General features: G+C 42.8%; 1 protein-coding gene across 2 annotated transcripts; it reads left to right on the top strand.

Annotated features, from left to right (window-relative positions):
- The first annotated feature begins 377 nt into the window (after positions 1-377).
- Positions 378-24,592, top strand: LOC121374575. 2 transcript variants are annotated; one of them, XM_041501682.1, is made up of 6 exons: positions 378-544; positions 9,823-10,355; positions 18,141-18,284; positions 20,043-20,189; positions 21,155-22,864; positions 24,073-24,592. In XM_041501682.1, the coding sequence occupies exons 2-6, from the start codon at positions 10,145-10,147 to the stop codon at positions 24,225-24,227; spliced, it is 2,367 nt and encodes a 788-aa protein (XP_041357616.1). In that variant the 5' UTR covers positions 378-544; positions 9,823-10,144; the 3' UTR covers positions 24,228-24,592. The 2 variants fall into 2 exon arrangements, with proteins under 2 accessions (XP_041357616.1, XP_041357619.1); XM_041501685.1 differs by lacking the exon at positions 18,141-18,284.
- Positions 24,593-25,106: the final 514 nt, after the last annotated feature.

Below are 25,106 nucleotides of genomic sequence, written 5' to 3'. Positions count from 1 at the left end.
GATATGAAAATTTGTTTCTCGGACTTTTTGTTGTTTGCAATGCCTCAATATATTAAGCCCGGTAGGTGACATGTATTGCTAACATTGGGATGGGCGAGTCTGAACCTTTTCGATATGGCACGTTAATAGAGTTCCTTCCCCTTGTATTGCCGTATCAGTACTCGCAGAATGCTTGTTTTAACAATATTGTCGAACGATACACCATTTCCATGGTTAATTCATTGTGCTCGACTTGTTTGTGAGGAGTATATTATGATATGTATACGGTAAGTGAGAACCCATGTCGCAATAGTCCGCGATAAAAAAATAAAAAAAATTATATATATATATATATTTCAAAACACCCATCCCAAAAGATTATATCTAGCAGCTGGGTCAGACTGGACGTTAACGCGGCCGAGTGCACGCAACACACAAACCAGTGATAGGCATGGACACACCTGGCCTCGATTAACTACCATGGCGGTCAAACACCTTTAATTTGGGGCGTGGACTACCACACAGTGCATACTGGTGTCTTCATGGACTCTTCACCTTTTGTATGGTGAGTATGATTATACTTGTTGCATATTTATTTTTAAATTCATTCAAATACGTGGTTAAGCGCTCACCTGATGCGCGGTCGGTCTGATGTCGATCCCCATCGGTGGGCGCATTTGGGCTATTTCTCGTTCCAGCCAGTGCACCACGACTGGTATATCAAAGGCTGTGGAATGTGCTATCCTTTTTGTTGGATGATTGTAATAGAGGATTTCGCATTTTATTGTAGAGTTATTACTGATATATAATAATAGTGCAAATAGTCGTTTTGGTAGATTTTGAACGGCAGAGTAGGCCTACTAGGGCTAAATTGGAGTCTACATACAGGCACGGCGGAAGCAAATAGACATTGGGGAGGGAGCTGAGTAGAGAATGGGGGCGAAGGCGCACAGCAAAGTTTCTAGGGAGTTCAGGCTATGTTCCCCTGTAAAATGTTGAAAACTACATGTCCTGAAATGCAATTTCCTGCATTCTACATGCAAAATGTACTTCTAATAATATGCATTTTGGATTCATTGCCTGATATGTATGTTTAAAATATCATGTCAGCTGTTGGTTTGTTTCTAGGGATTACTAGATAACCACACACCCACCTAGGCGATCACGTCCTCTGATAAAAACACACAGAAAACCGTACGGGCGGGCGTGCGCTACAACAGCTGGTTCTGAATGTGCACGTAAAACCCTGACCTGACCTGAACGAACGGGCGAGTGAATGGATCTTGACCTAGGCTCGGCATGCTGCCCGCATTGCCGCAATCCGCGAGAAGATAAGAAGCGTGTTACCTCCCATAGACCACAATTATTTACGCTCTGTGTCTCTGTATAACACTTTTACTAATATCGATAGGCCCGTGGATTTTTTAATGAACCTTTGCCAGCTCTTGCTCCCAGAATATTGATTTAAACAAACACACCAATTTGGCAACTAAACCTGGCCGGAGTACACATTTTACACAAAAGGTACAACATTTGCATGAGCTGGAATTGAAACACAAAAAAGGTTTTTAATGTTGACAAGTTACACATGTTTGCAAATTACATGCCCTCCCCTGTCAACTTCAGTCCGATAGTTGCCACCTCAGAACTGTCTGTCGTTAAATAATCCCAGTCAAACAGCGGACTACTTGTGCGGAGATATTTCCGGTCAGCTAAATCAGCCCTCTGCGTTAACTTTCCATCTAGGAGCCAGGTCAAGTCAGGTCATAGGGCTTTACGTGCACATTCAGAGCAAGCTGTTGTAGCGCACGCCTGTCCTGGGCACAAGAGCCGGTCTCGGCCGTCTCCTCCGTCCAGGACAGAAAAGGTGGGGGTGGGGAGAAGGAGGGACCGCTTGCACTAGCAGGTGCAAGAAAGCACCAGCAGCCCAACCGTGGTCGGTAACAGGCGGAAGGGGGGGGGGGGGGGGGGGAGAGGTGATGGTGCTATGGAATTTTGATGGAGCAAGTATAATGCCAAGGAGAAAAAGTTGCGCAATTTTGATTGAGGATATTGGGCGCAATTTTGAACGGTTGGTCGAAAGAGAAAGTTCCGGAGCTAACATAGGTGTTGATATTTAGTGAGTCGAGAGTAGCTCGTTAATTATACCGCTATGATGCTGGGGTGTCTCCCTAGGTTGCCCATAGGGCCCTTAGAAAGGGCCTGACGGCTTCTGGTCGTGGCATGACAACCTAGGGGAGACTCGTGCAATTGTGTCTAGGAACCAGATGGCGTCTATTTTATATGGATAGTAGGAAATGTTTTAGCCGTCCAATGAAAACAATGGTTGAAGATGCGACTAAATCAGCCGCAATGTAGAGGGCTGTAAATGGGAAGATAACTGATCTGTTGCTTCACATGAACCTGACTAAAAACATAATTAAATGATTAATAATAAAACAATAATAATAATAAATTTGTTTTAGCTAGCTCAGTGGACAGAGCGCTTGCCTGAGGTGCTTTTGTTGCAGGATCGAACCTCGGCAGATCCATTATTTGTGGTATGTGCTGTTCTGTCTGCGACAAAGTGCACAGAAATAGATCCCTTGCTGCAAATGTAAAATTGTAATGGGTATCCTTTAAGCTTATGTGTCAACATGACCAAATGTTTGATACTCAGTAACCGATGATTAATAAATCGAGGTGCTCTAGTGGTGTCTTTAAACAAAAACAAACGTAAACGTTTTTTTCTTTTTTTTTAAACCCTTAGAAACATGTAAATTCACTTCTAAAACTACGTCTTTCTCAATTGTAAAGTTAATAGTTAAATTATTTTATGCTATATGAAAATCAGAAAATGGGAAAAGTTAAACACTTCATCGCTTTCGTTACAATTTGCTCCGTACATTTCCCGTTCCAGCCACTGCTCCACAACTGGTGTAACAAAGGCCGTGGTATGTACTATCCTGTCTGTGGTTTCCGATCAACAACATTTTATACAATATTTTATATGCAGCATCCCACATACAGGATAGTACATACCACAGTCTTTGTTACACCAGTGTGGAGCATTGGGCGGAAAGAGAAATATTCCAATGGGCCCACCAACATGAATCGATCCTAGATCGACCACGCATCAGGCGAGCGCTTTATGGGTGTATACTACCAAATTAAATCCCACAGATGACAGAAGTAACATGTGGCTAAAACGCCTACCTGCAGCGTATCAATCGATATAAACGCCATGGATATAAATACTACTACCCCTCACGCTAAAAGTGAACCAGAAAACAATTGGGGGGTCAGGCTGCTCATTTCAGAACTAACGGGTAGCGTCTATATCTACCCTAGTTCCGCACAAAAGTACTTTTTTTACAGGTACTCCATACATGTTTCAAGCACAAGGCTACTTGTAACAGTAGTACTAGATGAAATAAAATCGGATATATGTTGTGCCCAGATGAAACTTTTTTTCACAACCAATACACTCACATTGTCATCTCACATTATAGATCCGCACCCCTCACCCCACCCCACCCCGACTGCCGTGGATTCAGACAATAAAATCAAATACACACTTAATTCAACCTGTATATGTATACATTGGTTCATGGGAAATTTTCTTATTAAAAACAAACATACGAAATATGTCCACAGACAGGATAACACATACCACGGCCTTTGATATGCCAGTCCGACCTCGCATTAAAAGAAAACCGACTGCTGCAACATAGGCCACTCATATCAATAATGCGACGTGTTATTTTAAAAGTTAAATTATGCATTTTCCCATACATATAGCGGTACTTACCACATCCTTTGATATGTACCAGTCTTGGGGCGCAGGTTGAAATTGGGAGGGAGGGGGAGGGACAAAGAGTCCACAGAGGGCGATCGATCCTGCGAACCAACGCAGATCAGCCTAACCCTACCACTGAGTTTCAGCACGCCCTTACCAAATACTCGTGCACGCAGTGTTCAATCCTAGGGTTAAGGTTATGTTATCAGCCCTAGGGTGAAGGCCATGTTATCAGTCCAGTGGTGGTGGTCATGTTATCAGTCCTAGGGTGAAGGCCATGTTATCAGTCCAGTGGTGGTGGTGGTCATGTTATCAGTCCTAGGATGAAGGCCATGTTATCAGTCCAGTGGTGGAGATCATGTTATCAGTCCTAGGGTGAAGGCCATGTTATCAGTCCAGTGGTGGTGGTCATGTTATCAGTCCTAGGGTGAAGATCTTCTTCTCAGTCTTAGGGTGAAGATCTTGTTATCAGTCCAAGGGTGGAGGTCATGTTATCAGTCCTAGGGTGGAGATCTTGTTACGAGTCCTAGGGTAAAGATCTTGTTATCAGCCGTAGGGTGGAGATCTTGTTATCAGTCCTAGGGTAAAGATCTCGTTATTACCTCTAGGGTGAAGGTCTTCTTATCAGTCCTAGGGTGGAGATCTTGTTATCAGTCCAGTGGTGGAGGTCATGTTATCAGTCCAGTGGTGGAGATCATGTTATCAGCCCTAGGGTGAAGGCCATGTTATCAGTCCTAGGGTGAAGCCCATGTTATCAGTCCAATGGTGGAGATCGTGTTATCAGTCCTAGGGTGAAGGCCATGTTATCAGTCCAGTGGTGGTGGTCATGTTATCAGTCCTAGGGTGAAGATCTTCTTCTCAGTCTTAGGGTGAAGATCTTGTTATCAGTCCTAGGGTGGAGATCTTGTTATCAGTCCTAGGGTAAAGATCTTGTTATCAGCCCTAGGGTGGAGATCTTGTTATCAGTCCTAGGGTAAAGATCTCGTTATTAGCTCTAGGGTGAAGGTCTTCTTATCAGTCCTAGGGTGGAGATCTTGTTATCAGCCCTAGGGTGGAGGTCATGTTATCAGTCCTAGGGTGAAGGTATTGTTATCAGCCCTAGGGTGAAGGCCATGATATCAGTCCAGTGGTGGAGGTCATGTTATCAGCCCTAGGGTGAAGGCCATGTTATCAGTCCAGTGGTGGAGGTCATGTTATCAGTCCTAGGGTGAAGGTCATATTATCAGTCCAGTGGTGGTGGTCATGTTATCAGTCCTAGGGTGAAGGCCATGTTATCAGTCCTAGGGTGAAGATCTTCTTATCAGTCTTAGGGTGAAGATCTTGTTATCAGTCCAAGGGTGGAGGTCATGTTATCAGTCCTAGGGTGGAGATCTTGTTACCAGTCCTAGGGTAAAGATCTTGTTATCAGCCCTAGGGTGGAGATCTTGTTATCAGTCCTAGGGTAAAGATATCGTTATTAGCTCTAGGGTGAAGGTCTTGTTATCAGTCCTAGGATGGAGATCTTGTTATCAGCTCTAGGGTGGAGGTCATGTTATCAGTCCTAGGGTGAAGGTATTGTTATCAGCCCTAGGATGAAGGCCATGTTATCAGTCCAGTGGTGGAGGTCATGTTATCAGTCCTAGGGTGGAGGTCATGTTATCAGTCCTAGAATGAAGGTCTTGTTATCAGTCCTAGGGTGAAGGTCATGTTATCAGTCCTATGGTGAAGGTCATGTTATCAGTATAAAGGTGGAGGTCATGTTATCAGTCCTATTGTGAAGGTCATGTTGTCAGTCCTAGGGTGGAGGTCATGTTATCAGTCCTATTGTGAAGGTCATGTTGTCAGTCCTAGGGTGAATGCCATGTTATCAGTCCTAGGGTCAAGGCCGTGTTATCAGTCCTAGGGTCAAGGTCATGTTATCAGTCTAAGGGTGGAGGTCATGTTATCAGTCCTAGGGTGAAGGTCATGTTATCAGCTGTTAAATTACACAAATCGTTGATATCGAAATGTTATCTACAGTATAATACGCAACAGTGTTCGATTCTTGTGATTTGTTCTCTGCTGAAGTGCACTGCCGACCGCCAACTTTATATTTGGTCGATGCCGCACTTCCCAAGGATCTTTCGGGTCCAATCGACTAGCGTACACACATCGTGCTGATTTTTGCGTACTGAGATGAATTCCATAAATACAACCGCAATTATGGCCGCCATATTTGTTATTTAGCAAAGAAGTGGCTATATATAGACGGCTAATGAGGGCTGGCTACACACACGGCGGTCAAATGTTGGCGCGAGGTGGGGGTTGGGGCAGTGTAAGGCTACCACTCCCCATCTAAACGGTTTACATATAAATGTGTAGTACATACAAAATGCAATATAGGTAGTGTACAAAATTCACTAACAACAGTCTGTTTTGTTTAACGACACCACTAGATCACATGGATTTAATAATCATTGACAATCGAGTCCATGAACCACCCCCCAATCAAAGTTTTTTTTTTAGACTTTATTAAATTTTATAAAAACATACATACATACATACATACATCCTTTTTATGGATGCCTCAATAGCTCAAAAGGTATCGTGACAAGTCTGCAAAATTGCGGGCGATTCGGTGCCACGGAGTCCCAGCAACGGTATGGGACAATGTATGAGGCCAGAATGGATTGAATTATCTCTTGTCCAGTCAACCTCGACATACATACAATATATAGATATTCATACATCAATACATACTAGCCAGTGCCAGGTCTGCCCACTGTTTCATGTACGTAAGCGGGATCGACCGCGTAGCTTGTAGGCCCCATGCATATAGTTGAATTAAAGAGCATCCTTATTATGAATGCCTCAATAGCTCCAAAGGTATCGTGGCAAGTCTGCAAAGTTGCGGGCGATTCGGTGCCCCACCAATATAAAATCCTGGCTACGCCAGTGAGCGTACTTGAACCTTAATAAGCACGAAACTAAGCACATGTATAAACAAACAAACAAACAAACACGTGTCCAGTAGAATCCTATTTGGGCTCGGATGGCCTTTGTGTACGTGTGATTGCTGCATAGACGTGTTATTTAGTAGTTATTCGTATATTCAGTCAAACATTCCCTATTTATTTTGAACACTGTATGTACTCTCCGTCAAATTACGAACGAATCGACGTCACTTCGAGTTGATCTATATCAAATACAGCATGGCTGTGTGGCACATTTGCACGAATGTCAACGAACGTGGATTGCTGTGTTATGAATGTGTTTTATGACTGGAAGTAAAGCTTTGAAAGCGAAACTAATTACCGGATGGAGCTCTACTGGGACGTGAAGGGAAATAAGGCCAGCACATAAGCAATGTTTAGTTTTAGTATTATGTCATTCATTTTCTCTTGTTGATATATAATGTAATGAAGAATATTCGGTTAACTGTCGATTCTTAAAAAAAAATATAGCCAAGTCAGGTCAGGTCATAGGTTTTAACGTGCACATTCAGAACAAGTTGTTGTAACACACGCCTGTCATGGGCGCAGGTGTCGACTTTCGCCGGCTCCTCCGTCCAGGACAGGAAAAGGTTTGGGGTGGGCGGGAGAGGGTGCAGTGTCGTCCGCGCTGGCATGTACAAGGGAGCACAAACAGTCCGATCAGGGTCCGTAGCGGGCGAGGGTTGGTTTTGGTGCTCTTGAATTTGCAAATGTTCCGTAGTATAGGATTAAAAAAAGAAGAAAAACAAAGGAAGCTCACGAGGGCTGAATAGTAGTCTATAGGTCGAACAATAGAGTGACGTTACAGGTATTGATTAAAGAAGATATAAGTAGATCGATCGAAGTATTCAGTCTAGATTTAGTGCTAATTTAAGCCCGTGGCACACATACGTGACTCACTACCTCAACAGACCACAGCAACAGCAAAGTAACAAGAGTGTGTGGTGTGCCCTCGTCTGCCAGACTAAAGCTACGCCACAAAACGTATTTTTATTTCGTGTGACCCGTAGTGCTTTTGTAGCCAATAAGGGTCACTAACCGCACAGAATGACGGTTCTTTCAGACGAAGACATGCTTCGCAAAAATCACGATCGAGCCAAACTAAGCGAATTACATTTATTTTTATGAAGCTATTTTTAAATTATTTATGGGCCTGGTAATTTAAAATGTATTCGTATCGTGGAAGTGCTGTGCTTGTGTTGGCGACAGAAATGAGTGAACCCTCAGCGAGTTAGTAACACTGACGCCATGCCACCTTTGGCCTTGAGCTTGCCTGTTGCTGTGTGCGGCGACGGGGGCGGTTTTCAGGCCATTGAAAAACGTAACATCGGTTACACAACTCGTGTCGGGTTTCTACGATCCATAAAGATTATAAAGATTATAACATCGCTGGTGTAGATCGGGGGGGGGGGGGGGGGACCGGCTACAGTGGTGTAGTGGTTAAGCCATCGGACATAAGGCTGGTAGGTACTGGTTCGTAGCACGGTACCGGCTCCCACCCAAAACGAGTTTTAACGACTCAAATACATTATCTGTCTATTATGGGTAGGTGTAAGACCACTAACAATTAACCACTAACCCACTGTCCTGGACTGAAAGTCCAGATAATTGAGGTGTGTGCCTAGGACAGCGTACTTGAACCTTAATTGGATATAATCACGAACATATATTAAGATGAATTGAATGAATTGTTGAAAAGGGGCGTACAGGGCAGAGTACAATCTTACTATAGGTAGTACTAAACCATATAACATCCGGCTGGGTCAAAGTTCGAGGTGCACCCAACTTTTCATGCCTCAATTGAGGCTACCAGTCCTGTCATTGGTGATAAACGTGAGGGTGTGTGCTGTGATAAAATGATGGTTCATCTGGCCAGTAAATTCCTGTAGTTTAATTTGAATTAGTGTCATTGTAGGAACACCCCAGTGCTTGAAACGTATGCGAAGTCCTGCTAAAAATAGTATGATATGTTTTTTGTGTGGAACTGGGGTAGTCATAGAAGCTACGCGTTATCTCTGAAATGAGCAGCTTGAACTCCAGTGTTATCTTATTTTCTTTAAGGTCGAGGGGTGATACTCTTTACACTCATGGTGTTTATGTCCATTTATACCCTGCATGTAGGAGTTTTAACCACATATGTTACTATTGTCGTCTATGGGATTTGATTTGGTGGTATACACGCTATAGCGAGTATTAACGACAACACGATCTTACTATAGCGAGTATTCACAACACGATCTTACTATCGCGAGTATTCACGACACGATCTTACTATAGCGAGTATTCATGACACGGTCTTACTATAGCGAGTATTCACGATCTTATCATAGCGAGTATTCACATCACGATCTTACTATAGCGAGTATTCACGACACGATCTTACTATAGCGAGTATTCACAACACGATCTTACTGTAGCGAGTATTCACAACACGATCTTATCATAGCGAGTATTCACAACACAATCTTATCATAGCGAGTATTCACAACACAATCTTATCATAGCGAGTATTCACAACACGATCTTACTATAGCGAGTATTCACAACACAATCTTACTGTAGCGAGTATTCACAACACGATCTTATCATAGCGATTATTCACAACACGATCTTACTATAGCGAGTATTCACAACACAATTTTACTATAGCGAGTATTCACAACACGATCTTACTATAGCGAGTATTCACAACACGATCTTACTGTAGCGAATATTGACGACACGATCTTACTATAGCGAGTATTCACAACACGATCTTACTATAACGAGTATTCACAACACGATCTTACTGTAGCGAATATTGACGACACGATCTTACTATAGCGAGTATTCACAACACGATCTTACTATAGCGAGTATTCACAACACAATCTTACTATAGCGAGTATTCACAACACGAGCTTACTACAGCGAGTATTCACAACACAATCTTACTGTAGCGAATATTGACGACACGATCTTACTATAACGAGTATTTACGATATAGCTGTATTTAATTTTTTTAAATCACGAAAATTGCACTATTTTATGATTGGTTTTGTTTTTGTCATGAAAAATATGTTTTAGATGTTTGTAGATAATTAGCTTCTTTTTAAAAATATATATATATTTCAGCCACTGGATGACTTATGATCGGTAACTTAGTTCCTGCCAGGGTCGAACACACACAGTTGCGGTCAGACCAGGTGACAAATTAACACTGTTGTAACCCGAAACCCCTTGTGTGACGACAGCACACACACACACACACTCACAGTCGAAAGGTTATTTCTAACACCGTCAAATTGAGCGTGTGTTTTGACTGTAGAGGTTGTTCGCAGGTGGGACAGTCGTTGCTGGACCATCGACTTTGTGCATGTGTAAGCCCGAGTCATATTGTGGCAGCGAAAATACCCCGGATTACCGCTAATGTCGAGACCTGAATTTGACCAACATCATGCCAACAGAAAACTCAGACGCCATTGATTGTGAATTGGTACTACACGACGACAGTAACAGTGCGAGTGTCAGTCTACTGGCAGTCCAGGATCCGGACTGTCGTTGCGCTGACAGTGATGAGGGACTGACCACCCAGTCGTCTGACTCCACGAATGATGAGACGACTTCCTCCAACGTCGACAGAGGCTGGGCATGGGTTGTCTTGTGCGGTGAGTACAACCTGGACCCGTGCTTTGTTAAACGACACCACTAGAACGCATTTTCCCATTAGTAGCAAGGGATATTTGACATGCACCATCCCACAGACAGGATAGCACATACCACGGCCTTTGATGCATCAGTCGTTGTGCACTGGCTGAAACGAGAAATACTCCAATGGGTCCCATCGACGGGGATCGATCCCAGACCGACCGCGCAACAGGTGAGCGTTTTACTACTGGGCTGCGTCCCGCCCCCACGTGCGGTTAGAAGAACCTACATGTAGTTTATAAGTTTTAAAATGTGACACGACTCAGATCCATGCAGACCCAATGACAGTTTTAAAATGTGACACGACTCAGATCCGTGCAGACCCAATGACAGTTTTAAAATGTGACACGACTCAGATCCATGCAGACTCAATGACAGTTTTAAAATGTGACACGACTCAGATCCGTGCAGATCCAATGACAGTTTTAAAATGTGACACGACTCAGATCCGTGCAGACCCAATGACCAATGACAGTTTTAAAATGTGACACGACTCAGATCCATGCAGACCCAATGACAGTTTTAAAATGTGACACGACTCAGATCCGTGCAGACCCAATGACAGTTTTAAAATGTGACACGACTCAGATCCGTGCAGACCCAATGACAGTTTTAAAATGTGACACGACTCAGATCCGTGCAGACCCAATGACCAATGACAGTTTTAAAATGTGACACGACTCAGATCCATGCAGACCCAATGACAGTTTTAAAATGTGACACGACTCAGATCCGTGCAGATCCAATGACAGTTTTAAAATGTGACACGACTCAGATCCGTGCAGACCCAATGACAGTTTTAAAATGTGACACGACTCAGATCCGTGCAGATCCAATGACAGTTTTAAAATGTGACACGACTCAGATCCGTGCAGACCCAATGACCAATGACAGTTTTAAAATGTGACACGACTCAGATCCATGCAGACCCAATGACAGTTTTAAAATGTGACACGACTCAGATCCGTGCAGACCCAATGACAGTTTTAAAATGTGACACGACTCAGATCCGTGCAGACCCAATGACAGTTTTAAAATGTGACACGACTCAGATCCGTGCAGACCCAATGACCAATGACAGTTTTAAAATGTGACACGACTCAGATCCATGCAGACCCAATGACAGTTTTAAAATGTGACACGACTCAGATCCGTGCAGATCCAATGACAGTTTTAAAATGTGACACGACTCAGATCCGTGCAGACCCAATGACAGTTTTAAAATGTGACACGACTCAGATCCATGCAGACCCAATGACAGTTTTAAAATGTGACACGACTCAGATCCGTGCAGACCCAATGACAGTTTTAAAATGTGACACGACTCAGATCCGTGCAGACCCAATGACAGTTTTATGCAAATAGTCAGACGCGGATCCAGGATTTTTTAACCCGTTGTTGTTTTTGAAAATAGAATTTAAAGGTCCTTGACAAGTGGACGGGATATGTTTACATTTTATGTGTATTCTACTATTCTGTACTATATATTATTTGACCAAAAATAAGAATAAATGTGTGTGTGGGGGGGGGGGGGGGGGGGGGGGGGGGGACTTTGAGGGGGAGGGCGGGTCCCTTAGGTCTCCGTCTGAATCCGCGCTTGGTAGATGAACACGGTTTATGTCGGATCGATAGCGGGTCAGTGAAGCTCAAACTGTTCAACTTTGCACATCTGAAAAGCATGCATTCCTCGGATGAAGGAGGCGGGACGTAGACCAGTGATAAAGCGTTCACCTGGTGCGCGGTCAGTCTAAGATCGATCACCTTCTGTGGGCCCATTTGGGGCTATTTTTCAATCCAGACAGTGCACCACGACTGGTATATCAAAGGCCATATTATGTGTTATCCTTTTCTGTGCGATGGTGCATATAAAAAATCTCTTGCTACTAATGAAAAAGTGTAGCGGGTTTCCTCTCTAAGACTATATGTCAAAATTACCAAATGTTTGACATCCAATAGCTGATGAAGAGCGGGATGTAGCCTAATGGTAAAGAGGTCGCTTGATGCGCGGTGTCGGTCTAGGATCGATTCCCGTCGGTGGACACATTGGGCTATTTCTCGTTCCAGTCAGTGCTCCACAATTGGTGTAACAAAGAATGTGGTATGTGCTATGCTGTCTGTGGGATGGTGCATATAAAAGCTCCCTTGATGCTAATCGAAAAGAGTAGCCCATGAAGTGGCCACAGCGGGTTTCCTCTCTCAATATCTGTGTGGTCCTTAACCATATTATGTCTGATACCATATAACCGTAAATAAAATGTGTCGAGTACGTCGTTAAATAAAACATTTCCTTCTTTCCAATAGGTGATGTTTAATCAATCAGTGTGCTCTAGTGGTGTCGTTAAACAAAACAAACTTTAACTTTTCCTTGGATGAAAGGCGAAATGCATGAATGTTCAACCCCTCTCCCCATTCCTGGTATATTGTGCCACTGTGTAATGTCCATAGAAATGTGGCGTGGGTTGTTTCTTGTGATAAAAACATATGTTTTAGATGTTTAGATATCATTGGCATTGGTTGTTTTGTGTGATGAAAAGTATACTGACGTCCAAAAGAAAGTTTACATACATAAAATTTGAATAATTTGTTAAATATTGTTCCTAATCGAAACCTACCAATTGTATCACACAGTGGATTGTGGCGTTCAGATGTAGAGGTTCGTGATACTTTCATACCCCCCCCCCCCCCCCCCCCCCCCCCCGTACCGTTTGTTGGTTTTCTATAATTCAGTGCAAGCTTTGTAAAGTTGCTTTTGGACGTCTGTAGATGTTTTAGACGTCTTGGCCTATAGATAATTGGCATTGGGTTGTTTTGTGTGATGCAAATTATGTATTAGATATTTATAGATAATTGTGGGTTGTTTTCTGTTGTGAGAAATATGTAGATATTATTATACGTGCTTGTGTGTCGTATTGATTTTACGAAACGAATGTCATAATTCTTGTATTACATAAATCGTGACACGAATTTCGTAAAATCGTTATGATTTACAGTGTGAATAACGATATACTCGAATATTCGGTGCACTGAACAGCGATCTCTATCGTAGTTGCATTCGTATTCGTCACAGGCTGAACCGAATACATGAATACATATATGCAATGTTAACTGTACAATTTATGTTTCCAATTCACGATTCAGTTGTTTTGATAATGTCCAGACATGTTTTGTATTAGATCAAGCGAATTTGACTGGTACCCTTCATGTGCTTTGATTTCGTGTCTGTCAACAAACTGTATGACGTCGCATAATATCGTCCAACCAGCGTTACGAGTTATTACATTCCTAACGTGAAGGTCACGGGAGAGCGTAGTTTGTTAGTGTATGCAATATAACATCAATATGCAAGCGATTAAATACAGTAGCTGATTAAAGCATAATACATTTGTATAATTCTTAATGAGATATCTTAGTGTAATAGAAAAATCAACCTCCACTGAAGGGATTCGAACCTCTGGCTCTCAGTACGATAGTCCAGCGCTCTACCAACTGAGCTAATAGGGAAATTCCCACTAGCTACTGCCAGTAGGAGCACATAGTACCAACACTACTACATACTCCCACCTCAAGTGAAGCTGTGGGCCACGGGCCGTTGAACTGATACGGGTTCTAATTGGGTTATAATTGTATTCTTGTGTTAAGAACACACCCAGTCCCTACGTCGGCTCCAAATATAACAGAAAAATCAACCTCCACTGTGGAGATTCGAACCTTTGGCTCTCAGTACGATAGTCCAGCACTCTACCAACTGAGCTAATAGGGAAATTCTCACTAGCTAATGCCAGTAGGAGCACATAGTACCAACACTACTACATACTCCCACACCAAGTGAAGCTGTGGGCCACGGGCCGTTGAACTGATACGGGTTCTAACTGGGTTATAATTGTATTCTTGTGTTAAGAACACACCCAGTCCCTACGTCGGCTCCAAATATAACAGAAAAATCAACCTCCACTGTGGAGATTCGAACCTTTGGCTCTCAGTACGATAGTCCAGCGCTCTACCAACTGAGCTAATAGGGAAATTCCCACTAGCTACTGCCAGTAGGAGCACATAGTACCAACACTACTACATACTCCCACATCAAGTGAAGCTGTGGGCCACGGGCCGTTGAACTGATACGGGTTCTAACTGGGTTATAATTGTATTCTTGTGTTAAGAACACACCCAGTCCCTACGTCGGCTCCAAATATAACAGAAAAATCAACCTCCACTGTGGAGATTCGAACCTTTGGCTCTCAGTACGATAGTCCAGCGCTCTACCAACTGAGCTAATAGGGAAATTCCCACTAGCTACTGCCAGTAGGAGCACATAGTACCAACACTACTACATACTCCCACACCAAGTGAAGCTGTGGGCCACGGGCCGTTGAACTGATACGGGTTCTAACTGGGTTATAATTGTATTCTTGTGTTAAGAACACACCCAGTCCCTACGTCGGCTCCAAATATAACAGAAAAATCAACCTCCACTGAGGAGATTCGAACCTTTGGCTCTCAGTACGATAGTCCAGCGTTCTACCAACTGAGCTAATAGGGAAATTCCCACTAGCTACTGCCAGTAGGAGCACATAGTACCAACACTACTACATTAGCAATACAAATATGGCAATACAAATTGGTTAATATATATCGGAAAACACAACGGCCTTATACGGTTGCACTTTCCGTACAGGGGAATGTCCAAGTAACTTTCCATTCCAGAAAAATAATATGTAAGTATAGATTTTAACTTTAGTGGTTCGGGGGGGGGGGGGGGGGGGGGGGGGTAATAAACTAGTGGAGTTTTTATCCATTACTGAAAGGTAATGGACAGATTTGCAATGGTTTAACAGTGCAGGTGTATTTTAAAGGCATACTATCACAGATTTAAGGACCTTATTTCTCTAAAAATGGATAATAAATAAAAATTACACTGATTTTTTTAAAACCAAATTTAGCTGTCGCATCACTTTAATTGAACCATGTTGGAGTGAAATCCAAGTCAATCCTCTTGGCAATTTTAGTTTTTGAATTATGGACCATTGCCATAATTCAATTATTTTCACAAAATATCATTAATAAGTGAAGTATGGTGGTTACATAGATGTTTGAATAAAGTACATTTAGGGGGAAATCAAATATATTTTTGTTCAGGTAATATTTTGTTAGGCCATTTAATAGGTCAGTGGTCTGTGACAATATGCCTTTAATGCGGAAATGTGGACAAGTTAGTGGTACTGGACTAGACAATAGACCCACCCATGATTAATCAGCATTTACTTTAAATAAATAAATAAATAAATAAATAAATTCATAAATAAATAAATACTGTTTTTCCTTTCTGCAAAACTTTTTTCACTTTTGTATTCCTGGACGTGAATATATATTCGCATTCGTCACCTGATATTCGTGATATGTATCGAATTCGCCACAGTGTATATTCGTTACATCCCTAATTCACACGCGAGTTTAACAATTTCTTTATTATCCATGTTATCCAAAATATTAGTTTTTTTGTATGATAAGGCTAACCAATGACGTAATTTTCGTAAGCGATTACACACGTGGCTAAAACTGGGGACGTCACATTATGTTATGATGTCACTTCCCAAAATTACGTCATTACGACACACGTGGGTCATACTGATTATACTTCCCTATACTTGAACTATGTGGATAATAAATGAAAATAAAAGTTTGTTTTGTTAACAACAACACTAGAGCACATTGATTTATTAACCATTGGCTATTGGGTGTCAAACAGTCGGTAATTGGCACATATAGTCTTAGAGAGGAAACCCGCTATTCTTTTAAATACACCATCCAACAAACAGGATAACAAATACAAGGCCTTGATATACCAGTCGTGGTTCACTGACTGGAGCGAGAAATAGGCCAGTGGACCCACCGACGGGATCGATCCTAGATTGACCGCGCATCAAGCGAGCAGTTTACCGCTGGGCTACGTCAATGGAAACGCACCACCCAAGTTTCACTTGTTATTGTTGTCGCATGTATGAGACGGCTATACAATTGGTTACAGTTCTATAGTCCGAAGGTTCAATAGTACGAAGGTTTAGTAGTTCGAAGGTTTATAGACCTAACTATAATCACGAAGAATGGCAAAAGAACAGTGCCAAATGCACTAAACAAATGTGCATTCTTTACAGTAATCGCCAAGCGTACTTCTGCGTAAAATGTTTAGGCAACAGCGTAAGATGTTATCACACGAAGATATGATACATGTTGGATATCAATTTAAAGACACCTGATTGGCATCTTAAATGTCAATCCAAACCAACCACTGTCTGAGATTAAGGCTACACACGTCTATTTCTGTTGTCAGATGACGTATTTGTAAGTCAACAGTGTATATTATGTAGACGTGAGTGTTGTATATAATTTGGTTCAAATACGTTTTAAAGGCGCAGACCATGGTTTCAGCCCGTATAAATGGACACTAAGTTTAGTTAATCTACAAACCTGCAACACATTTGGATACGGTTATAACTGAGAGAAACTAAATTTTGTGATGTTTAAACATGGAAATACCGTTAAAAATAACTAGAGATTGTCTCGATAACCATTATTTCTCAGACGTGCGTTTTTAGAATTATGAAAAATGTATTTTGGGGTTTTACTAAAACCTGGATGACCACATCCCAGATGACACCAACCACTTCAGGTATACAAAAGTGAATATTCTAAATAATAAAATATAATTTAAATTATCAAAAATGGCTTTGATAGTGAAAATTGCGTCGTAGTGTTTAAAACATAGGGTCTGTCACTTTAATTTCTCTTGTTGAGTGCTCGCCTGAGGTCTTTGCGTCGCATGATCGAAGTACCTCGATGGATCACATCAACTGATTGGGTTTTTTCTCGTTACAACCAGTGCATTACAACTGGTCAAAGGCCTTGGTATGTGCTTTCCTCTCTGTGGGAAAGTGCATACAAGTTTGCGTTATGTATCGCCTACCAGAATACGTCGAGTTATAAGTTATACAATATTAGTTATTAGGTAAAATGTATTACTATTGCTTCTCCCGTCTCTTTCAAAACTACAAATCTAGCAGGTTAAATGGAGTCCAGTATAGAAATGTGCTGACTGTCAACTTCATGGAACCAACCACTAGTTTCACTCTACACATTTTTGTATGGGTGTGTGTAGTGGGGGGGGGGGGGGGGGAGAGAGGCTGAATTTTGCCCGAATTAAACGAAAATGCCCGAATATTTTATTCATGTTAGCATTATTACCAAACTGTTAAACAGAGTTGCATACGAATCACTGCACATTTGAACATGGACTACAGCTAATATTGTGGGTAGGATGATGGGAAAACATGGCGACAAGGCTTCTGGTTAGACCATTTTGTCCGAATATCTCTATCTTTTTGCACGAATTTGAGGATTTGCTCCTCCAGCACTGTGATGTGTATGGGGGGTGGGGTGGGGGGGGGGGGGTGGGTGAGGAGGCTGTTACCACCCTCTCTCGTACGCTTATGACTCTGCATTGAGCAGATATACGGCCTTTGTGAGGTATTACGGTTTTGTCGTTGAGATTTATCGTGTGTGTCTGTTGAAAACGGTTTTCATCGACCACTGTTCGTATGTATCCACCCCAAATCTTCCCCTGTCCTGGATGGAGGAGCGGGCGAAACCACCACAACAGCTTCTTCTCAATGTGTACGTTAAAACCTATGAACTGTCCTGTCCTGTCCTGACCTGACCCTGACCTGACCTGACCTCACTGTTTGTTATTGCAGGGTGTTTCGTCCAAAACATGCTGCTCATCGGATACATCAAGTCGTTTGGGATCATGTTGGTCGAGTTCCAGGAGGCGTTCCAAGAGAGCGCTTCCATGACAACGATGGTGTTGGGGGTGCAGCAGATAGTCTTCAGCATAGCGTGTACGTCATCGTCGTTGTTTTTGACGTCCTCTGCACCACGCGTCAGCAAAATATATATATTTTGTTTGGGTTTTTTTGTGGTTTTTTTTTTTTTTTGGAGGGGGGGGTCGGGGGAGGGCAATCTCCCAATGAAAATTTCGAATTTAAGTCTTTCAAAAAGAAAAGAGAAAGAAAAACAAATCAAAACATTTCTAGCACAATAAAAAGGAAACGTGGGGGTGGCATGCCTCCACCATCCCCCCCCCTCACCCCCACCCACCCATCCCCTGCTGCTCCGCGATCCCTGTTTGAAGCTTATATTTTTGTTAGTAACTCTACTTTGACTTGACGTAAACAGAAAAGGAAAACTGGTTTTGAAAAAAAGAAGTTCTATTTGTATGTGTAATTTGTAAAAACAATGGTTAAAAACAAACGGTCGCCCATAGTGAAGAACGTCGTATGCTCATGGAGTTTTAAGTTATTTCTGGATTTGTTTTAATTCTGGGGGCGCGATGTATCCCAGTGGTAAAACGCACGCTTTATGCGCGATCGGTCTAGGGCCGATCCCCGTCAGTGTGGCCGTTGGGCTATTTGTCTCAGCCAGTGCACCACGACTGGTGCACATGAAAGATCCCTTGCTACTAATGGAAAAATATAGCGGCTTTCCTCTCTAGGCCGTATGTGAAAATTACTCAATGTTTAGCATCCAATAGCCGATGATTAATAAATCAATGTCCTCTAGTGGTGTCGTTAAACAAAACAAAGATTTAACTTTCTGTACCTACCACTCTGACAGCACTTTTTATGAACGGTGGTCAAACTAGTTCATAACAAATAGTTTTCAAAAACGAAATGTCGCTGGTATAAACTAATTAATTATCTCAGCGAATAGTATCAAATGTCTGACATCCAATAGCAGGAATCACACTGCTAGTGCCAAATTAGCCAATTACTAATGTTAATACAAAGTGGCTACAACAATTAGTGTTTGACTAATATAATATTCCTTAAATTAACCACATTTTAATAACTTTCAGAAAGATACTCTAAATATATAAAAATTGGTTAAACCACAATTTGTTCCAGTGTGATCCTGTAATAGACCTTGTGTAATTAATCGAAGTGCTCTAGTGGTGTCGTTAAACACAATTATCAACTCTTTGGCATCCTACTGGCGTCATTAAACAAAAAAACTAAACTTTAACTGAATGAAAAAGAAAGAAAGAAAGAAATGTTTTATTTAACGACGCACTCAACACATTTTATTTTACGGTTATATGGCGTCAGACATATGGTTAAGGACCACACAGATTTTGAGAGGAAACCCGCTGTCGCCACTACATGGGCTACTCTTCCGATTAGCAGCAAGGGATCTTTTATTTGCGCTTCCCACAGGCAGGATAGCACAAACCATGGCCTTTGTTTAACCAGTTATGGATCACTGGTCGGTGCAAGTGGTTTACACCTACCCGTTGAGCCTTGCGGAGCACTCACTCAGGGTTTGGAGTCGGTATCTGGATTAAAAATCCCATGCCTCGACTGGGATCCGAACCCAGTACCTACCAGCCTGTAGACCGATGGCCTGCCACGACGCCACCGATGCCGGTTTAACTGAATGAAAACTACGCACAATAATTGTAGCGGGTTTCCTCTCTAAGACTAAATGTCTAAATTACCCAATGTTAGACCTCCAATAGCCGATTGTTAAGTATCAGCGCGTTCTAGCGCTTCTGTTATACAAAGGTGTGTGCTTATTGTTTTGCTTTCATCTTTTTGCAGCCATTTTAATTATGAACGGTTTGATGGGAAAGGTGACTGTACGGAGCATAGCAGTTGTTGGATCCGCCCTGTCGGCTCTGGGGGCGTGTCTCAGTGCGTTTGCATCTGGCGTCGGGTTTCTCATCTTTTCACACGGATGTCTTTTCGGTGAGACGCTTTCCGTGTTATTTACAATAGGCCATATAACGCCGCCAGTGAGAGAATATTAGATTACGGGATGTTTGTTTAACCACCACAGCTGATGAAATGCTTGTTTAGTTGATGGACTGCCCGTTTACTCACAGTTTTGTTGCCTACACACGTATTAAACATAATCTAATCTCTCTCACACACACAACACTACACTACACTATACCACACACACACACACACACACACACACACACACACACACACACACACACACACCACTACACTACACCACACCACACCACACACTAATACACTACACACCACACACTACTACACTATACTACATACCACACCACACCACACCGTACCACACCACACTACACTACACTACACTACACCACACCACACCACACACTACTATACTACGCTACACTACACTACACTACACCACACCACACCACACCACACCACACACTACTATACTACACACCACACCACACCACACCACACCACACCACACCACACCACACCACACCACACTACACTACACACACTACACACTACACACTACACACACACACTATACTATACTACACTACACTACACTACACTGCACTACACTACACTACACTACACACACGCACTACACTACACTAACTACACTACACCACACCACACACTACTATACTACGCTACACTACACTACACTACACCACACCACACCACACACTACTATACTACACTACACACCACACTACACCACACCACACCACACCACACCACACCACACTACACACACTACACACTACACACACACTATACTATACTACACTACACTACACTACACTGCACTACACTACACTACACTACACACACGCACTACACTACACTACACTACACTACACTACACACACACACACACAGAGTTGAGACACACGCACTCTAACGCACCCACCTTGTATTTTTCTTCCACAATCCAGGTCTTGGCCTGGCCATGGTGTACGGGCCGAGCACCGTTCTGCTGACGCAGTACTTCAGGTGTTATCTGCGCATAGCCACGGCTCTCGCTAACTGTGCTATGTCCGTGGGCTGCATACTGATGGCGCCGTTCTTCACCTACCTTTTGCAGGAGTACGGGCGGCGCGGCACCATGCTGCTTGTCGGGGCCGTCATGTCACACGCCGTGTTGTGCTCGGCGCTCTTGAGACCGCTACACAGCGAGCGAGAGAAACGAATACAAGGTGGCCGGGATTCTGTAGCCGACGAGAAATCACCAATGGTGGGCAAGTATACTTCAAGTGACAGGGAATCAACAATGGTAGATAGTTGTATTCTAAGCGACAAGGAGCAAAATAGTGTGGATATTTGTATTTCAAGTGACAAGGAAGCAAAAATGGTGGACAGTTATATTTCAAATGACAAAGAAACAATAATGGTGGATAGTTATATTTCAAATGACAAAGAAACAAAAATGGTGGACAGTTGTATTTCAAATGACAAAGAAACAATAATGGTGGATAGTTGTACTTCAAATGATAAGAAATTAAAAATGGAAGACAGTTATACTTCAAACGACAGCAAACCAACAATGGCGGCCAGTTATACTTCAAGCGAGGTCAATGTGTGTCAGTTTCTCTATGACAAAATTGCAGACGATAAAACCAACATGGCTAATGGTGTAACACACATCCGCGGAGGGTGTCAGTGTATAGGTTCTGAAGACCAGATACAAACCTTCCTGGCGGACTGTCCGAGAGTCAACACTGATGTCATCTATTCGTCAGTGCCACTGCTTTCGTTAACAGGTTTACGTCACTGCGATGAAAGCAATGCCAGTCAGTGTAGCAGCGGGAAGAGTCTAAACCTCTTCAGCAAGCGCTCAACGAGAATATGTCGCCTGGTTGACGGGATACAGCCTAAACTGATGTCGGTGAATTCAGGTCGAAGAAAGCCCGATGGTAATTTAGCCCGCACTGTGGCAGGTCGACGTAATCAGGCTGACAGTCTACCCTGTGTTTGGCAAGATGCACCATCATACTTAAGTACATCTTCTATGCACATTGCAAGTCTGGAATCATTCCATTTTGCCAGTCTTCCAATCATCGGACAGACAAACGCAAAGGTGTCATCACCCCCTCGCCTACAATCTTCACAAAATATATGCGAAAGAAAACCCGATGTTTCGAACACCAAAATAAACATATTCTTACAACTGGTAAAAAACATTGACCTTTCTCTGTTCAGAAATCTTCATTTCCTCATCATCTTCTGCATGACGACGTGTGCAATCGTCGGGTACGCGATGTTCGGTCTCTTCATCCCTTCGCTAGCCGAGGAGAGAGGCTTATCTCCCTTCCAGACGAGCACGCTGCTCAGTGTGATCGCTGGCCTTGACCTCTGCTCTCGGCTGTTGGCGGGAATCATCGCCGAGATGAGGTGGATGGAGCCCCGCCTGATGCTGGCAGCGGCGTTCCTCGTGCTGGGCGTGGCGTTCCAGTTCGTCGCCTTGTACACCAGCTACCAGCACCTGCTCGTCTTCGTGGCGGGGTTCGGCCTCCTGGGAGGATCCTACGCCAGTCTACATCCAATCATTATCGTGGATTTCCTCGGCGTCGAGCAGTTCGCGAAAGCCTTCGGGTTTGTCTTGGTCGTCAACGGAGCTTCGCAGTCGATAAACTATCCCATCATAGGTTAGTATATATATCATAAATCTGGTCAGTCTACTAAGAAGGGGGCGGGATATAGCCCAGTGGTAAAGAGCTCGTTTGATGCGCGGTCGATTGATCCCCGTCGGTGGGCCAGTTAGGCAATGTCTCGTTCCAGCCAGTGCACCACGACTGGTATATCAAAGGCCGTGGTATGTGTTATCCTGTCTTTGGGATGTTGCATATAAAATATCCCTTGTTACTAATAGAAATATTTAGCTGGTTTCTTCTCTAAGATTATGTGTCGCAATTACCGAATGTTTGACATCCAGTAGCCGACTATTAATAAATCAATGTGCACGAGCATTTCACGAAATGATAAATCTGTACAGTCTACTAAGAAGGGAGCCGGACGTAGCCCAGTGGTAAAGCTCTTGTGTTAATGCGCGGTCGGTTTGTGGTCTTGGTCGTTCATGATGCTTGACAGTCGATCACTAATCCCATTATAGGTTAGTGTGGTTAATCTGGATGTGTAATATCTAATTTGTAATATCTAATTTGTGCTTCCATATTTATGCATCACACACACACACACACACACACACACACACAGAGAGAGAGAGAGAGAGAGAGAGAGAGAGAGAGAGAGAGAGAGAGGAGAGAGAGAGAGAGAGAGAGAGAGAGAGTTACATGTAAACTATTTTACTCAACTGTTTCGGTTTGGTTATCTTTCTAAAGTCTGTTCTGAAGTCTTTCCGTTCTGTATCGTCTGTATATTCTGAAATCATCCCTATGTTCTGATGCCGTCTGTATGTTCTGAAGTTATTTGTATGTTCAGGAGCATATCTTTTGAAGTCATATGCGTGTTCTGAAATCATCTATATGTTGCTAGGTCATGGGTATACCCTAAGTCATCTGTATGTTCTGAGTTGTCTGTACAACACCTGTTTCAACTACCTGGGAGCCTACAACACTAGTTTCAACTACCTGCTTTTCTGTATGTCCTTGTTATTGTAGGGACTACCTGACGTCACGGGAGCCTACAACACTAGTTTCAACTACCTGACTTTTCTGTATGTCCTTGTTATTGTAGGGATGCTACATGACGTCACGGGAACCTACAACACCTGTTTCAACTATCTAAGAGTTATCTGTATATCCTTGTTATTGTAGGGATGCTACATGACGTCACGGGAACCTACAACACCTGTTTCAACTATCTAAGAGTTATCTGTATGTCCTTGTTATTGTAGGGATGCTACATGACGTCACGGGAACCTACAACACCTGTTTCAACTATCTGGGAGCCACTCTTCTGACAGCATCTGCTGCTCTGTTTCTCGAACCACTTGTTAGGAAGGTGAAGATGAGGAATCGGGACACTAAAACTGTCAAGGCAAACCACTGACAGACACAATCACACAGTGTGGACGTAGGCGTATGGGCTCCCGTGTGTGTGTGTGTGGGGGGGGGGGGGGGGGGGACTGTTTTCTGCCAGAATTAAACGAAAATGCCAGTCTGCTTAACAATAATTATTCATATTAACATTACTGCCAAACAGCTATATTGGGTTACAAAAAAAATCAGCTTAGCACAGTTTGCCCGAATTTTTCTATGATTTTTTGCACCCCCCCCCCCCCCCCCCCCCCCCCCCCCCGTCTCGTATGCTTACGAGTGTGGGGAATTCGTGAAATGTTACTTGTTTTTGTTTGACATATATAACATATAGTATTATATATATATTGATAAAATATTAATAAAAATATTACATTACTTATGAAGTTTCTTGAAATGATCTCAGGCCTATTCACATACTTACCTTTGTTCGACACCCAACAGCCGATGTGTAGCTTTGTGCTGGAGTGTCGTTAAACATTCATTCATTCATTCAACTGATTGGGGGTTTTCTCGTTCCAACAAGTGCAACAATACTGGCAAAAGGTCGTGGTATATGTTTTCCTGACTGTAGGAAGGTGCATATAAAAGACACCTAATGGAAAAATCTTCAGCAGGTTTCCTGTGTCAAAATTACTATACTCTGTCAACAAAGAAACGCGTAGGTGATCGGGAAAGAAGAAAAAAGAATTGATTTTACAAAATATCGTTTATTTTGTACAATGTTGCTGAATGACCAGGTTTGTTAATGTTCCTGGAATGGGACAGCATGCCCTAATGCACCCTAAAACAAATTTAACACACGTTGTGCTACAATTCCAGGAAATCAGTGTGAAATGGTCAGATTTTAGCGAATGCACGTGAAACTCGGGGGAAACATTGGGGTAGTGAT

Source organism: Gigantopelta aegis, chromosome 1 (genome assembly GCF_016097555.1).
Source record: "Gigantopelta aegis isolate Gae_Host chromosome 1, Gae_host_genome, whole genome shotgun sequence".
In the NCBI taxonomy this organism is placed as follows: Eukaryota; Metazoa; Mollusca; class Gastropoda; order Neomphalida; family Peltospiridae; genus Gigantopelta; species Gigantopelta aegis.
This window is presented reverse-complemented; position numbering and strand designations above follow the sequence as displayed.

Excerpts from the sequence above, each read along its gene's own strand:
- LOC121374575 (XM_041501682.1), top strand. The coding sequence starts at position 10,145 with ATGCCAACAGAAAACTCAGACGCCATTGATTGTGAATTGGTACTACAC. Across the intron at positions 10,356-18,140 it reads GGCATGGGTTGTCTTGTGCG|GGTGTTTCGTCCAAAACATG; the intron begins GTGAGTACAACC and ends TTGTTATTGCAG. Across the intron at positions 22,865-24,072 it reads GATAAACTATCCCATCATAG|GGATGCTACATGACGTCACG; the intron begins GTTAGTATATAT and ends TTGTTATTGTAG.